Raw genomic sequence first — 17744 nt, 5'->3', positions numbered from 1 at the left:
ACGGTGTGCCCCAATTCATATCTCCAAGTATTTAAGTCTGATTTTTTAAGTTGTCAGAGAAATCCACTAAAATCAGATGCATACAGGTGCTACCCCATGTGTATTATCTCTGGTGCTGTCAGGGTACAGATCACATAAGATGGGGCCATTTCCCTGGCATGAGGTGGTCTGGTCATGGGGTGCATGCCATGGGCCAACTGCATATTTTTCATTGAGTGAGTTTTCATTTTTCACCAACACCAGGTTCATAGCCTCAAGGACTTAAACATCTGAAAGCATTTCCTGGTAATAAAATCAGATTTGTAATATGGCACTTGATTGCAACTTTACTTACATATAAGATAAGACACAGTGGATCTTGACAGTCAGAAAAGTAATAACACATCTTTGGAAAGTCAATTTGTTTTTTATCCTATGTGTGGCCTGTAATCCCAGCACTTTGGGAGGCCGAGGCGGGTGGATCACAAGGTCAGGAGATCGAAACCATCCTGGCTAACACGGTGAAACCCCGTCTCTACTAAAAATACAAAAAATTAGCCGGGCATGGTGGCGGGCGCCTGTAGTCCCAGCTACTCGGGAGGCTGAGGCAGGAGAATGGCGTGAACCTGGGAGGTGGAGCTTGCAGTGAGTGGAGACCTCACCACTGCACTTCAGCCTGGGTGACAGAGTGAGACTCCGTCTGAAAAAAAAAAAAAAAAAGAATTCACAACCCTGTAACTCGTAACTGTATTTAAGACTCTGGCCTATTCTATAACCTCAATGAGATAAAAGTTTCTGTCTCATGACAACAACAAAGGTGACTTGTTCAAAGGGGTTTCAAATTCACAGGTACCAACACAAAACTCTCACACCTAACTCTTCAAAACATGTCCTGTTCTTCCTTCTTTCTACGGAGAGGCCACACTGTGGAATTTGAATGAGAGACTGTATTATGAAGAAAGCCAAGGGCACCTGGGAATGAGTAGCGGGTTTCTGAAAAGCCCTGGTTTTGGAGTCAGTCGGACTGAGGTTTTTAGCCCAAACTTTATGACTCTGCGGCAGTTACCCAGCATCTCTGAGCTTTAGTTTCCTCAACTGAAAATTGAGCATATTATCTTACTCACAGTGTTTTTTGAGATGGAGTCTCACTCTGTCCCCTAGGCTGGAGTGCAGTGGCGCCATCTCGGCTCACTGCAACCTCCGCCTCCCAGATTCAAGCGATTCTCCTGCCTCAGCTGCCCAAGTAGCTGGGACAACAGGTGCCCGCCACCACACTGGGCTAATTTTTGTATTTTTAGTAGAGACAGGGTTTCACCATGTTGGCTAGGCTGGTCTCGAACTCCTAACCTCAGGTGATCCACCTGTCTTGGCCTCCCAAAGTGCTGAGATTATAAGGCGTGAGGTTAAATGAGTTCCTTTATGTAAAACACATAGTACACGATCTGGCATGCTGCAAGTAATCGGTGGTGGCTATGATTATTCTTATATCATGTTCAAGGTGGTGCTACAGTTGGGTCTTCTTTCCCTGTAAATAAATACAAAACCTTCTTACAGAATTGACCTTGTGGTATCTTCCAAGCCTTAGTGCGTTAGAGAAAATCATCAAGGCTGTCTAGTTCCCCAAACCAAGAAGCTTATTTGACCTACTCATGGAGTTTACCTCCATGTTAAGTTTCTCCTCCAGGCAAAATGTACCCTATTTGATCAATCCCTGGGTTTCAGAAGTGGTTCAGATCCCTGGCTGGCCATGAGAACCTTGCCTATTCCTCATATTTTAAGACAACACCAGTTCAAATGCTCTGCTCTCCTTTGACAGTGAGAAAGAGGGAGAAAAGGAGACAGGAAGAGGCGGTGCGCACATGCCAACATCCAGGCACATAGCTCTGCTCATTAGTAGAGCTTGTTAGGAGGCCGAGGTCTTGGGCCAAGTACACTGCAGCTTCCCTGAGTCTCCAAAGAACTTGGTTCTCTGGGAGGCAGATGTTGCAGTGAGCCGAGATCATGCCACTGCATTCCAGCCTGAATGACAGAGTGAGACTCTGTCTCAAAAAAAAAAAAAAAAAAAGTTGGTTCTATATATCATGCTGTCTCAAGGCTATAATAATCTCTGCTATGAGACTTCCTTCTAAGATCTATACCTTTGAAAACGAAGAGTAAACTAGCATTAGAGCAATAAACCCAAAGCAACGAACTCCATAAAAACTGCACGTATAAAAATGTGTCTCTGCCTAACATTTAGGTGATTCTGGGTCAAAGTTAAACAGATTTATTTTCTGTTGAACTTCAAAGAGCCTTGAACTTGCCAGTATACATGGTGGGCCTTCAAGGTGGTATAATATGCAATATTTTATAATTCTATTTGCTCACTGAACTCTTTTTTCACAGAAGATCCACTGACACTTTACAGGAATGAGGGTGGGTTGGGAAATACTAGTCCACACTTAATAAAAGACTGTCCCATTCAAAGAGAGAAATTCTCCAGCTGGTTTAGACGGTGTAGCTGGGCCCACACATCAAATCCATAGTGCCATAAATGCCTACAAAGCAAGGTCAAGGCCCTGTGTTCAGATAGTACAAAGACGAGCAAGACCTGCCTCCAACTTCAAAGAGAACGCATTGTATTTGCTCCTTATCTTTGGATTTTAAACTCTGATTTGGAAGGCAAGGAATCGCAAGAAAAATAGAACAAAAAAGGTAGGTATCATCATTTGAGATATAATAAATATCCATTCAGTAAAGATCAAAGGATTCTTAGTCTGAAAGTGACATGACTGTTGTGGGAATGCAAAGCTACAAACCTGTCTTCCGTGTAGCTGCGATAAGCCGAGGAAAAACGACTGCCAAGAAAGTTCTGAAACTGCATGCACACGAAAAACCCCACCCTTAATTACAGTTATAATGAGAAATATCTTTCAAAAATGCCCAACTGCTCTGTCCTGCATAAGGAAGTAGCTTTAGTATCAGTTATCTAAAAATGAAAATGAACGGATAATTTTGAGACAAGGTTTTGTCTAAGCTTTGCCCTTCTGAGATGAAGGAAATTCAAGGAAATCACAGTGACAGATGCCAAGATCATCTCAAACTTCCTTTTGGGTGTGGATTTCAGGGGACTCCCAGGGTCTGCCTTTCTTCCATGTTCTTATTTGTCCCTAGTTTTGGATCATAAGCTTGAAACTTAGCTGCATCAGAGAATGTTTTCCAAAGTAAAGTGAGCCACTGTGTCTTTGTGGTCACAAGACTGTCATGATGCATAAAGTACAGTGTAAAGCATAATAAAATGATCTCACTGGGATGATCTGGCATCCCCAAGGAGGTAAGTGACTGGAAAGGTCACAGCCCTAACTGTGGCAGTTCTGTTCTCCCTGCAGAGGGGACCGTTCTGAACAAAGGGCAATGAGAATGCACAGCCTAGCTGAGTGCTAATGGCATTTAGTGCACAAGGCTTTCCAGCCAGTCATTCATAAGGTTTTCATCATTGCTGCCCTTCAGAATGCCTCAGCTCAAGAGGCCCCCTTCAGAAAAGCAGCTTTCACCCATGCCAGAAGGGAAGGAGAAAGGATGACCTGCAGCTCTTTAAACAAACTGGCTTGTTTTTCGACAGCCTAAGTGTCTGCCGGTAATCACTATTTTCTGCCAAATAGAGAAAGATAAAATTCCTACTGAACTTTTATGCTTAGTATAGCTATACCAAGCATTCAGCATTGTGAACAAAAGCCTTTCTCTCAAAGAGGCATTTGATTCCTGCAACTCAGCCAATGGAGAAATGCAGTTAATCCAGAGGCACCTTGCACAAATGCCTTGGGACAAAAGACAAAGGAAAGGCTGCTTCTCTTGCAGCTATGACTTTTAAGCAGGATTGCTACTTAAAATGAATTAATACCATGATCATTTACTATGAGGCAGAACAACATGGACTTCTAAGCCTTCTTTTTCTCTACTTCCATCACCTACTGCTTCCAACAGTCTGCTTCCTGATAGGTAAACTGAGGCAGAGAAATTAAAATAAATTTTAAGTGTCCTTTCAGAAAATGACAGTTTTGATAAATCCTGGATGATATGTGGCTAAAAATGATTACAACAAAGCTTGAGCATCATTGGTGGATGCATCTGCTCACCCATTCACCCTGTTCATCTCTATATGCAGCATCTATATCTGATGCTCCATACAGATGCCATGAAGAAGCTAAAATTTGGATCTATTATATGGTTTGGCTGTGTCCCCACCCAAACCTCATTTTGACTTGTAGTGCCATGGGAGGGTCCCAGTGGGAGGTAATTGAGTCATGGGGGCGGGGTTTTCCCGTGCTGTTCTCTTGACAGTGAGTCTCGTGAGATCCTATGGTTTTATAAAGGGGAGTTCCCCTGCACACACTCTCTTGCCTGCCACCAGGTAAGACGTGCCTTTGCTCCTTCTCTGCCTCCTGCCATGATTGTGAGGGCTCCCCAGACATGTGGAACTGTGAGTCCATTAAATCTATTTTTCTTTATCATTACCTAGTCTCAGGTATGTCTTTATTAGCAGTGTGAAAACAGACTAATACAATCCATCACTAGGGTTAGATTGATCAGGAATATGGCAACACAGAAGAAGCATGCTTTCCATGATCACAGTAAAGTCGAGACAGACTTGATAATGAAACCAGTGCATCTGCCCATCATGGATGTTCTGTGTCACAAAAGGAGGCAGCAATACCCCACTCTCTTCCTTTCCCAGGTGGGAAGGGAACCTGTCTAGAAGCTGCCCACCTAATCACACCCAGGCATCATCACCCAGCTGCCTTTCCTGCTGCTGTATTGGGTCCAGGGTTCACATCATAGCAGTGGTCTTTAGAATTCATAGAAATCAAAATCAAATGTCCCTCTGGGTTTGACTGGAGTCATGCCTAGCAAAGTCATTGGAAGGGCACTGGCTGGTACTTAGGGAGGAAGCCACTATTTCACACGTAGATTCCCTTTGCCTTTTGTTTGCCACTGTGAAATGAAACCAGTACTTACACTAGAGGGTCTTCACTGAACTTGCCAGCTTTAGCAAAAATCTAAAGGATCTTGCCAGCTTTAGATTGATTATAAGGCAGGAATTACCTGACATATTAATGCTCCCCCACCATACCCCTACCCAGTTCCAAGCACACAGTGGTATTCCAAATTAACACTGCGGATGATTCTGATATACATTTTCAGGGAGCAAGAAAACCTCTGTAGCTGGCAGGAGCCTGCTGCTGAGTTGCCTGCTCAGTCTTGGAAGACCAGAGTGGAATGTGCTCAGCAAATATGGTCTGGTGGAAAGAAGGCAGGTTGGAAGGTTACTTATATCAGCAAACTCAATGTAATTATTCATGAAAGAAGAATCATCTAGGTCATCATCATGATCTGTAAGTCTCAAGTTGTGCTCCTGAGCTCATGCTTATCATTGGCTCCCTTGCTATCAACCAGTTTCTACCTGCCTTGGCCTCACTTTCAGGGCCCTGCATTTTAGGGTCAGAACTCCTCAATCCAGCTTCATCTCACACCTCGCTCTCACAAAAGGGTTATGTTCCAGATCTTCAAGTGAGTCAGAACTTAAAGCTGCCATGTTGTGCCTTCTCTCATGTTATCTTTTCCCATCTGAGACTCCTCAAATTTCATCTGTCAAAATTACTCTAAGCTGTGATGGTTAATATTATGTGTCAACTTGACTGGGTGACAGAGGTGCCCAGCTATGTGGCTCAACATGATTTCTGGGTGTGTCTGTGAAGGTGTTTCCAGTGAGATTATTATTTGAAATGGGGGACTCACTAATGCAGACTGCCCTCTCCAGTGTGGCTGGGCCTCATTCCATCCATTGAGGGCCTGACAAGAACAAAAGGTAAAGAAAGGAGGAATTCTCCCCTTTTCTTCTGCCTGAATGCTTGAGCTGAGACATCAGTACTCTCCTGTCCTTGGATTGAGATCTACACCACTGCCCCTGTTCTCAGGCCTTCAGACTCTGACTAAATTACACCACTGGCTCCTGGGTCTCCAGCTTCCAGATGGCAGATTGTGAGACTTCTCAGCCTCTGTAATTGCATGAGTCAATTTCTTATCATAAATCTCCTTCTGTACATACGTGTTCAATTAGCTGTTTCTCTAAAGAATCTTGACTAACACACAAGCCCAATTCAAGTACCACCTTTTCTGGGAGAGGCAGTCTGCCACAGGCTCCAAGCATCTTTGTTCATCCTTGCTGAGCATGACAAACTGCAAGGCCTAACTATCCCCAACCCCGAGCCATGCTGGGGCTGGTCACATGGGCAGTGAAGTAGGTCAAGGTGGCCACAGCATGACGACTGTACAACTGCACAGAGGATCAGCTTGTTTGCTGCTCACTACACAGGGTGCTGAGCCCTTGACCCTAGTACCCTCAGGTGCACAATCCACCAAATGGGTACATCACATTGCCCAATGGGACTTGGTGGAGCAGGAAACGTGTGCCACCTGGCTGATGCACCTGGTTGTGTGCTATGTAGTGTCAGACTGCATGTCGTGATCCAGTAATTCTGATGTCTAATTTCGGCTTGTCTGCAGCTGTGCCAGGCTGGCCAGCGAGCTTGCTTGGTCCGCTCCTTTGGGGTCTGCTTACTTCTTGCCATTCTCTATGAGGATGAGGTTATTCCCTTATCTTCTTCTTTTGCAAAGTCCCATGAAATTTCCAAAAGGCCATGAATTGCTGGACTGCTAAGCCCTGTAGCTCCCTGACCTAATGCTACAACTTGGGTAGTCCACACTGTCGTCCTATAAGAGCCTAAATTCCATAAGGGCAAAAGTCAGGTGATAACAGAGGATGAATTCTGTATCTATCTCATGAATAAGTAAATGAATGAATGAATGAATGAGTGAGTGAGGAAAGTCCCAAAAGATTCCTTAGAATTTTGTAACTGTTCAGTCACCTCTAATATTTACTATATTTTTTATGTTCCCCTGAAAGGTGCCTTGCCTAACTCAATCACATCAGGTCTTTTCAAAACCAAATGAAAGCTTCTAAAACTGAAGTAAACCAGCAAGTTGAAAGGAGATGACTAATCATGCTCTTCTAGGGTTTAGACTTACGGAAATCCCTGCACTCTGCCACACGTGGGATATCCGGTAGCCCACCAGTTCTCCATCCTGCTGCTTAGTCGAAGGCTTCATCCATCTGATGTCCACATTATCACTAGATTCATTCAGAAACACAGTGACGTTTAAAGGTGCTACTGATGGGGCTACAAAAGAAAAAAGGAGAGAAGAATGAAGAACCACAAAGCACACACAGATGTATTCTCATCTGGGTTTTCAAGTGTTTGGGTTTCAAATGCTCTATGAAAAGCACTCAAATGAGACCAAGACTTTTAGCACATTTTCACCTTTTCAACTAAGATTTTCACTGAGATATCAATGAGTTTTAAATAAGTGGGCCCTTTTAGGTTACTGAAGCCTAGAAACTCATTTCTTAAGTTGAAAATGTCAGCCAGAACATAGTGAGACCCTCTCTACAAAACAAAACAAAAAACTAAAAAATTAGCTGACTGCTTGGTGCACATCTGTAGTTCCAGTCCCTCAGGAGACAGGCAGGAGGATTCCTTGAGCCCAGGAGGTTGAGGCTACAGTGAGACATGATCATGCCACTGCACTTCAGCCTGGGCAGAAAAAGCAAGCAAGGAAGAAAAGAAGGAAAGAAAGAGAAAGAGAAAGAAAAGAAGAAAATGTTGGCCAGGTATGGTGGCTCATGCCTATAATCCCAGCACTTTGGGAGGCCAGAGGGAGAGGATTGCTTGAGCTCAGGAGTTTGAGACCAGCCTGGACAACATAGTGAGACCCCAATCACCACTAAAAATAAAAAAATTAGCTGGGTGTGACGGCACAGGTGTGTAGTCCCAGCTACTCGGGTGGCTGAGGAAAGATCACTTGACCCTGGAAAGTCAAGCCTGCAGTGAGCCGTAATTGCACCACTGCACTCTAGCCTGGGTGACAGGGCAAGACCCCATCTCAAAAGAAAAAAAAAAAAAAGGAAATTTCATGAGCACCTAAAGTAAAATAGCAAAGAAGAGGAAGTCAGGGAAGGTAGGGTGGGTGGTGTTTTGGACTCCTGGGGAAGTGAAGCAGACACAACTTGAACAATGTTCTCCAGCATAAACCTGTGGGGCAGAAAGTTAACACGGCCGGCTAGAGATCAGCTTGGTGGCATTTGAGATGCACAAGGTAGGAAACACTGCTGAGCTCAGAATGCAGCCACCATTTTAAAGTCCAGAGGCAAGTTACTGACAGTCTGAACAGAGCTAATCTGTCAACACATTTAAAAAGTGTGTGTGTGTGTGTGTGTGTGCACGAGTGTATGTGTATAAAATAATTTGGGAAACAAGTCAAGATCATTACTACAGTCTTTTTTGGGAGAGAATAACTTAACTATATCTGTTAAAATTGAAAATAATATGCTCTCTGACCAAATATTTTATTTCCAGGAATTTAATCTGTAGGTAATGTTATATTCATTGCAGCATAATAGTGACAAATATAAATAAATGCAATGCTTGGTCAATAATTATGATATAACCTGGGAGACGGAGGTTGCAGTGAGCCGAGATCATGCCACTGCACTTCAGCCTGGGCAACAGAGTGAGACTCTGTCTCAAATAATAATAATAATACAAATTTTGATACATTTTCCAATGGAATACTTACTACCTCGTCACTGGGAAGAATTAGGTCATGTGTATTGATATAAAAAAAATCCAATGGGGGAAAAATCAGATTGTAAAAAGTATATAGATCCATTTTAGAAATTAAAAAAATAAGCCTTCTATATCTAGAAAGAATAATAACAATTGGAATAATATACACCAAACTGTTGCCTGTAGTTGAATGAGGGGAGGTTAAATTCTATATTTCAGATATGTGTGAAAGGATACTATAACCCTCTTTTTCTCTGCTGATTCCAGAAACAGCAATCATGAAGTTAAAATGAATTTCAGCTTAGAAAACATCACACAACTAAAGCTGCCTATGAAATCAGTCGCACACTTTCAAACCTGTTGTAGAATTTGTGGATAAATATGGCCAACACAACATGTCTGTATGTCTGCCTCCTCCCAAAACCCCTCTACGATGGCGATAAAGAATTTAAAAAGATATAAACTCACAAGGCAAAGAGGAGTCAACAGTAGAAGAGAGATTTCAACACATATTTGAAAGCTGAAAAAGAGATGAAGAAGGTATAATTAACTCAGCAAGCCAATGTTCTCCCAAAGAACCACAGAGCAGCTCAGAAGCTGTGGGCCCAGGTAGTAAAACGGGGACTAAAACTGGAAAGAATGATTGGAAGTCTGATTAAGAAATAGTTGCGTCTCGGCTGGGCGCGGTAGCTCACGCCTGTAATCCCAGCACTTTGGGAGGCCGAGGTGGGTGGATCACAAGGTCAGGAGATCGAGACCATCCTGGCTAACACGGTGAAATCCCGTCTCTACTAAAAATACAAAAAATTAGCTGGGTGCGGTGGTGGGCACCTGTAGTCCCAGCTACTCGGGAGGCTGAGGCAGGAGAATGGCGTGAACCTGGGAGGTGAAGCTTGCAGTGAGCCGAGATTGCGCCACTGCAGTCTAGCCTGGGCGACAGAGCGAGAATCCGTCTCAAAAAAAAAAGAAATAGTTGCGTCTCACAGTCTGTCTTCTCCATGCTTACACACCTGGCAAGTATGCCCTCAAATATCCATAGGACACAGGGTGATTTATTCCCTGAAGCAGAAAGCCAATAAACTTAGGGCACCTATAGAATGGAGGCATGATAAGGAGCCAGGCTGAAAACTGGGAAAATAAGTGAAAGTTTATATACTAAATGACAAGGACTCTACCTTCCCCTCCTCCCCTACTTGGCTACTAGAATATCAGCAGCCACGTTTAATTCCTGGAGCAGGACACTTCTTTTCTAGAGGAAGTGAGCGGCTACAGAGGAAATAAACCAATTTTGACAGTTGGGGGTATCTGGATCAAAACACTTAGGTCACTGTCCAATCACCTATAGTGAAGCCTACAAGCTCTGCCCATACCCACAGAGTTCCAATCAAATCAATGATTCTTCACTCTTCCACAGGAGCAGACAGCAGAAATTAGCAGAGGTCTGGGGAAGCCTCCCCACTGAATATCAGGGACCAAAAAAACCACACAGAACAGAGGGCTTAGAGGAGACAAAGCTAGTGTAGGGAACTAGAGAAACTAAAGACAAACAGACAAAAAATAATTGAGATATCCAGAAAAGGCTCTTATGATTGAGAACCAGAAAAACATTTTCAATGAAAAAAACTTGAAATTAGCAACATGATAAGTAAAATAAAATATTTAATAGAAGAATTGGAAGATAAATCAAGTAAATCTCCAAGAGGGTAGAATAAAAAGGCAAAGAAAATAGGCCAATTTGAAAAAAGAAAATTGAGGAAGCAATCAAAGAGGTCTAACTAACAATCGTCTAACACAATTTCTGGAAAAAACAGAGAGTGGAACATTTCCAAAGGAAAAAAAAAAGTTTAAGGACCAAAAGACTTGCATTTCCAGATCAAAGGGGCCACTGAATGCCCCTGATAATGACCAAAACAAATTGCACATTACAGCTTATCACAGAACCAGGATTAAAGAGAAAAGATATTTTAAAAACTAAAACTGTAAAACAGTTCACATAGAAAACTTAAGTATCAGAATTTTCCACAGCAACCCATGAAGCTAAAAAATGATACAGAAACACCTTTAAACTTCTGAGGGAAAATAATTTCAACCTAAATTTCTATATTTGGAAAAATTACTAAGGCAGTATTACACAAGGACATGCAAGTTCCCACAATCTTTACTTTTTATGTATACATTCTGTGCAAGCTAACTGAGAATGGGCTCCATGAAAACGAGGGCATAAACTAAGAAAGGCAAATACCCAGGAGAAGGCACCAGAATCCTTAGGATGTCTCTAAAGGAAAATAGAAAAAGAACCACACGAAACAATTACAGGTAGTGGTATCCAGGCCTCACATGGGGCAAGAATAGTGCCTGTTCTCATCAATCAGACTGGAAAATCTAATGATTCAAGAAGCACTGAGTAGGGCACACAGAATGGTCTTGTGTCAGCAGTGGGTAATAACTGACATGAGACTGAGCCCTGCTCAGGTTCTGCCTAATCTTAAAAGCAAGACCCTACAGGATTAAACAGTTTCCCACTAGCTTAACTGTGTCTCAAAACAAAGCTCACTACTTATAGAAATACAAGAATATCTAGCATCCAACACTGTAAAATTACAATGTCTGTAATCCAATCAAACATTATCAGGCATGCAAAGAACCTGAAAAATACTACCTAGAGTGGAAACATAAATGAATCAGCTGAAACCACCCACAAATAACATAGATGTTAGGATAGCAAACAAAGACATTGAAACTGTTATGAAAAGGCTGGGCACGGTGGCTCATGCCTATAATCCCCACATTTTGGGAGGCTGAGGTGGGAAGATCATTTGAGGTCAGGAGTTTGAGAGCAGCCTGGGCAAAATAGTGAGACCCTGTTTCTATAAACAAACAAACAAACAAAAAACATGCCGGGTGTGGTGGCTCATGCCTGTTATCCCAGCACTTTGGGAGGCCAAGGCGGGCAGATCACCTGAGGTCAGGAGTTCAAGACCAGCCTGACCAACATGGAGAAACCCCATCTCTACTAAAAATACAAAATTAGCTGGGCGTGGTGGTGCATGCCTGTAATCCCAGCTACTCAGGAGGCTGAGGCAGGAGAATTGCTTGAACCCAGAAGGCAGATGTTGCGGTGAGCCGAGATCACACCATTGCACTCCAGCCTGGGCAACAAGAGTGAAACTCCGTCTCAAAAAAAAAAAAAAAAAAACCAAAAAACAAAACATAAAAAAACAAAAACAAAAATTAGTTGGGTGTGGTGGCATGCACCTGTAGTACCAGCTACACAGAAGGCAAAGGCGAAGGTGGGAGAATTGCTTAAGCCAGGAGTTCAAGACTGCAGTGAGCTATGATTGGCGCTGCACTCCAGCCTGTGTGACAGAATGAGACTCTGTCTCAAAAAAGGAAAATAAGAAAGAAAGAAAAAAGGAAAGTAATTATAACTGCATTCTGGATGGTCCAAAAGTTAGAGACATAAAAATGCAAAAAAGAGATAAAAATTATGGTGTATGAGATGAAATACAAACTGGATAGGACTAATGTCAGATGAGATACTGCACCAAAAAAGATGAGTGAAATTGAAGACATAGCAATAGAAACTATCCAAAATAAAATGCAGAGATAAAAGAAAGGGAAAATAATAACAGATCATCAGTGAGTTATGGGACAACTTCAAATGGTCTAATATATATATAACTGGAGTCCTTAAAAAAGAGGATAGGTGGAAACAGAAAAAAAATGTGAAGAAATAATGGCCAAACTTTTTCCAAATTCGATGTAAACAACAAATACAGAGACCCCAGAAGTTCAATAAACTCCAAACACAAGGAATATAAATAAAATAACACCAAAGCCTGTCACAATTCAATTGCTCAAAATCAGTGATAAGGGTGAAAATAGGAACAAAAGACACATTACATACAGAGGAACAAAGTTAGGATGATCACAGATTTCATGTGGGAAACAATGCAAGCGAGAAGATAGGGGAGCAACTTCTTTTAATGTACTGAAAGTAAAAACAAACAAACAAACAAAAAACAAAAGCTAAAACTGTGAACCTACAGTTCTATACCTCATAAAAATACCTTTCAAAAATGAAGGCTAAAAATAAAAATAAGAACATTTCAAAAGTAAAATAAATATTTTTCCCCAGACTACAGGAGCTGAATACCATACCAGCAGATCCACACTAGAAGAAATGATTTTTTAAAAAGTTCTTCAGGAAGAAGGAGAATGATGCCCGATAAAATATAAAGACCAAAAAATGAAGACCACTAGAAATGGTAACTATAACGCATAAACATGTGTTTTTCCTGGTTATATAAATCTCTCTGTAAAAGATTACTGACTGAAGAAAAATAACAACAGTGTAGCAATGGTTTTTTTAAGATACATTAAAGTAAAATTTTGACAACAGTAGCCAAAAATAACTGAAGGAGAAAATGGAATATATGTGAAGTGGTATAAATCACTTGAAGGTACACTGTGATAAGTTAAATATGTATACTGTGAATCCGAAAGCAACCACTAAAAGAACAGAAAAAGAGCTATGGCTAATAAGCCAAACAAAGAATAAAAAATAAGAATCATAAAAATATTAAACATAGAATCATAAAAATATTAATATTAAAAATATAAAAATAATATTTTAAAATGAAGAAAAAGAAGAAAAGGAGAACAAATTACAGATAGAACAAATAGAAAATATGATGCAATTAAACCTATCCATTTGAATGATTCCATTACATTTTAATGGACTTGTGGGTTATTTTATATGTATATATGTGTGTATATGTACATATATATAATAACCTAGACACACACACACACACACACACACACACACAGGTTTTTGTCATGATTTCTGGCTTACAACTCCCATAGCCCTGGTTACAATCTTTTGCTATGATGTCGGGTGCTTTACGCCTCAGGGGCAGGCCTCAGAAAACAATCTCTCTGACCTCTTCCTGCCTTCCTTTCACCTGCCTCAATGCAGGACTCTAATCTTCCCCATCTTTCTGACTATGGGTCATAAGACCCTTATTACAAAGGGGGTCCTGACCCATAACCTGGAGGAAGGAATGCTGCTGTCATGAAGCTTCCACAAAAAAACAAGAGAGCAGGGTTCAGAGAGCTTCCAGATAGCTGAACATGTGGAGGTTCCTGGAGGGTGATGCGCCCAGGGAGGGCATGGAAGCTCCACACCCTTTGCCTCTATATCTCATCCTCCGCATCTCTTCATTTGTATCCTTTGTAATATCCTTTATGATAAACTGGTAAATATAAGTATTTCCTTGAGGTCTGTGAACCGTTCTAGCAAATTAATTGGACACAAAGCTGAGGTCATGGGAAACACTTGGTCAGTCAGAAGTTCCAGAGGCCCAGACTTGTGATTGGCATCTAAAGGCTGGGGATGGGGATGGGAGGGAGGGGAGGCCTGGGGATTGAGCCCTCAACCTGTGGGATCTGAAGCTATCTCCATGTAGTGTCAGACTTGAATGGAGGACACTCAGCTGGTCTCCGCTGCAGAGCTGACTGCTTGCTGGTGGAGAGAAATCCCCACATATATTGGAGTGGCTGAAGGCTTCTGTATTGACCACTGTGTTGGTAACATGTATTGATTGTTGTGTTGTGAGAGAGCATGTTTTAAAGTGTGCTGCTATTATCTCCTAGGTAAAAGAAAAGATTACCTATACATAACACAGCTAAGTTTTGTCACTAAATGCTTTTAAAGTATGGAGGAAATATCTTTCCTATTTTCATCAGTCGCCTCAATAATTTTCTCCTCCAGAGACAAAGTCCAAACAAAGCAAAGTTTCAACTCTCAGTCAGGCCACTGGGAAGGGTTTGTTGAATCACATGTCATTGGGGGCAACATACATACATTCTGAACCCCAGGAATTACCTCCTTCAGTCGTGCTGGCTAGAATCCAAGGGCTCACTGCAGACCAGCCTATTTCATTCATGCAGGAAACACCAATGCTGTAATTAGCCAGGGCTTGCAGCTGCTTGATTTGGTACAGATGTGGTGAGGCAGAGGTGTTAAAAATCATGACTGAGCCATTACTCAGCGGATCAGCTTCCTTGACCTAAACGAAGAGTAAACATGAGGACCGGGCATTAGTAAGGTGGTGGGAATGTCAGGCACGGGGCATGTGTGCATTCGGTGCACGTGGCCCTTCCTCTACGCTGAGGGGAAGGACCTGCTTCCTTTCTGGGCACACACACATTTTCCTGCCAGCATCACTGTGTGTTACTCATGCCACTCAGACAATAACTGAACACCTGAGGAAAACGCCTAAAATAACAATTAACAATTCTCACTGTGGCAGGTAATGGAGCAAATAATTATGATGATTAGAATTCATGTTATACTATAAAATAAAGGCCCTCCTCTCTTAGAACCTCTTTGATTTTTGACTTTTTCAGCCGCTTCACGGAATATGCAACAGAGACAACAGATATAATATGTGCCGGCAAACCCTGAAATATTTACTATTTTGCCTTTTAAAGGAAATATTTCCCAAATTCTGCTTTTAGAGGATGGGTTTCTTGCTTTCTTTTTCTTTTCTTTTCTTTTTTTTTGAGATGGACCTTTGCTCTCTTTGCCCAGGCTGGAGTGCAGTGGTGTTATCTCAACTCACTGCAACCTCTACCTCCCGGATTCAAGCAATTCTCCTGCCTCAGCCTCCTGAGTAGCTGGAATTACAGGCATGTGCCACCATGCGCAGCTAACTCTGTATTTTTAGTAGAGATGGGGTTTCACTATGTCGGCCAGGCTGGCCTCGAACTCCTGACCTCAGGTGATCCACCCGCCTTGGCCTTCCAAAGTGCTGGGATTACAGGTGTGAGCCACTATGCCCAGTGTTTCTTAATCTTTCTTTTTATTATGTAACCTGAGGAACACTGCTCTTGTCTTGAGGCTAACTCTATTTTATTTTATTGTTATTATTATTACTACTTTTTTTGAGATGGAGTCTCACTCTGTTGCCCAGGCTGGAGTGCAATGGTGTGATCTCGGTCTCCCAGGTTCAAGTGATTCTCCCACCTCAGCCTTCAGAGTAGCTGGGATCACAGGTGCCTGCCACCACATCTGGCTAATTTTTTTTTTTTTTTTTTTTTAGTAGAGACGGGGTTTTGCCATGTTGGCCAGGCTGGTCTTGAACTCCTGATCTTAAGGGATCTGCCTGCCTTGGCCTCCCAAAGTGCTAGGATGACAGGCGTGAGCCAATGCACCCGGCCTGAGGCTAATTTTAGTGTGTCCTTTATTCTTAACCCCTTCGACCCCAACAGAAATTCAATTCCAGGGGCACACAAAGGAAATGTAGATTCTTGGCTTTTTTTTTTTTTTTTTTTTTGATGGGGAGATATAGGAAAGAGTCATTTGCCCCTCCTCCAGAAAACTTTTCTCCAAATCTCCTTTAAACATACTGCCTTATCTTTCCCTCCATAACTCCACCAGTCTCTTCACATCCCCCTCCAAATCTCTGTATGCATAGGCAAGAGAGGGCGATTCCCAGCACAAATCTAGTCCTGGGCGAAACTTCCATCTCTTTCCTTGCATACCTCCGTCTGGGTATGGGGATAAGGAAGAGTATGGGATTTTGTTCTCCATTACATGCTTTTTCAAAATTTCTGTAATGTGTGGCACTTATAAAATCAGAACAGCCAAAATGATATCGGGTAAAACAAGCAACTGAGAGCAATTTGGGAAAAATCCTCAGGCCACAAAATGTATTGCTGTTAATAATGGGCTTGCAGTTCTGGGCTGTGGATATACAGTACTGTAATTTCAGGCTATGTGTGTTTGAATCTTAGGTCAATGAACCAGAAATAAACGTTCTGAATTCCAAATCCCCTGGCAGATACCAGGAGTATGGTATGGGGGCTGAGTTTCACCTCTGACTCAGACTCCGTGGGTGACAAGAAGGTATCATTTGGCCTGAGGAGCCACCAGAGGAGAAACGAGAACCTGGACGCTTGTCTTGGTGGTGGCTGTTGGCAGACATCACTTTCTGTTTGTTTCACTTTAGAGTGTGCACCTACTTCCTGGTGACCAACCACCAAAGCGAAGGTGGAGGAAACCTTTGGCTCTCCTCCCCACCCCACTTCCGGAGACATGTGGGGAGCATTTCCAGGCACAGGGACGCTCTCTGAGAGCACATTCCTAGAGGAAAACAGGGTTTCTGTAACAGTCCTTCTCAGTCAGTGGGTCCTCAGGGAAAAGAGAGCATGAAGTGGCAAGAAGTACGTGGGAGAGCTAAAATTAGAAATGGAGTGTGTGGCCCAAAAATGGGTGAAGAAAAGAGCTAAGATCAGGACCAAAGGAAGTGAGAGGGTGTGTCCTGTTAGTGCATAGATCTGAATCTCATCTAAAACATTCATTTGGTCCCGAGTCAGAGTTTAAAATTATAATTTTACAAAGCCATACTTGGTCCCTTCAAAAACTGGGAATACACTGTTAATGACAGAATAGAAAAGATAACTTTTAGAGCTTGTGCCGATTAACCCCAGTGGGACTGCCAGAGAATATAAAGGACACCTAGTTAAACTTGAATTTCAAAGAAACAACAAGTAACTTTTCAGTATAGGTATGTCATGAGATTATTCGTGTAGTTTAACTGGGTGTCCTGTATTCTTATTTGCCAAATCTGGAAAGCCTACCAGAGATGGAAAGGAGAAAGGATGAATGGAGGCTGAGCTAGCCAAGGGGGACAAGAACAGAATCATCATATCCAGCACCACAGAATCCAAGGTGGGCAAGAAAGGACTGGAATTTGGCTGTCTCAGGATGCTTTTTCATGTGTACCATGAACACCCAAAACCATGGCAGAGAGACAGCAGGTAAATCTTGTGTGTGATCATCTTCCATCAACAGGCGTGACCTGGTGTTTTCAGACTTTTCAACCATCCTACCCACCTCACGTCACCCTGAGACCTGCCGTCTCAAGGTGGGGTGGTACTCTTCCTGAGAGTCTCCCTGAAGCTCACCATCCTCATGTTTCATGTCCTCTCAGGCTCTTCAAACAGCTCAGCACTTTGGTTAACAGTTTTAAAATGGGCTGGCCCATGCTTCAGTTATGTTCATGTATATAAATGTCTACCTCAGCCTGAGTG

The 17744-nt window shown here is 42.3% G+C and overlaps 1 protein-coding gene across 4 annotated transcripts in view; it reads right to left on the bottom strand.

Moving 5' to 3' along the window:
* Positions 1–17744, bottom strand: part of MERTK (MER proto-oncogene, tyrosine kinase) — a 135320-nt gene that overhangs the window by 39504 nt on the left and 78072 nt on the right. For all 4 annotated transcript variants that reach the window (XM_024241878.2, NM_001131516.1, XM_054545362.2 and 1 more), the window contains 2 exon segments: positions 14533–14716; positions 7045–7196 (listed from right to left, as the gene is read on the bottom strand). In XM_024241878.2, the coding sequence (XP_024097646.2) occupies positions 7045–7196; positions 14533–14716 (336 nt within the window).

This window comes from Pongo abelii, chromosome 12 (assembly GCF_028885655.2).
Source record: "Pongo abelii isolate AG06213 chromosome 12, NHGRI_mPonAbe1-v2.0_pri, whole genome shotgun sequence".
Lineage (NCBI taxonomy): Eukaryota > Metazoa > Chordata > Mammalia > Primates > Hominidae > Pongo > Pongo abelii.
The sequence above is the reverse complement of the archived record's forward strand: the minus strand, read 5'-3'. Positions and strand labels throughout refer to the sequence as shown.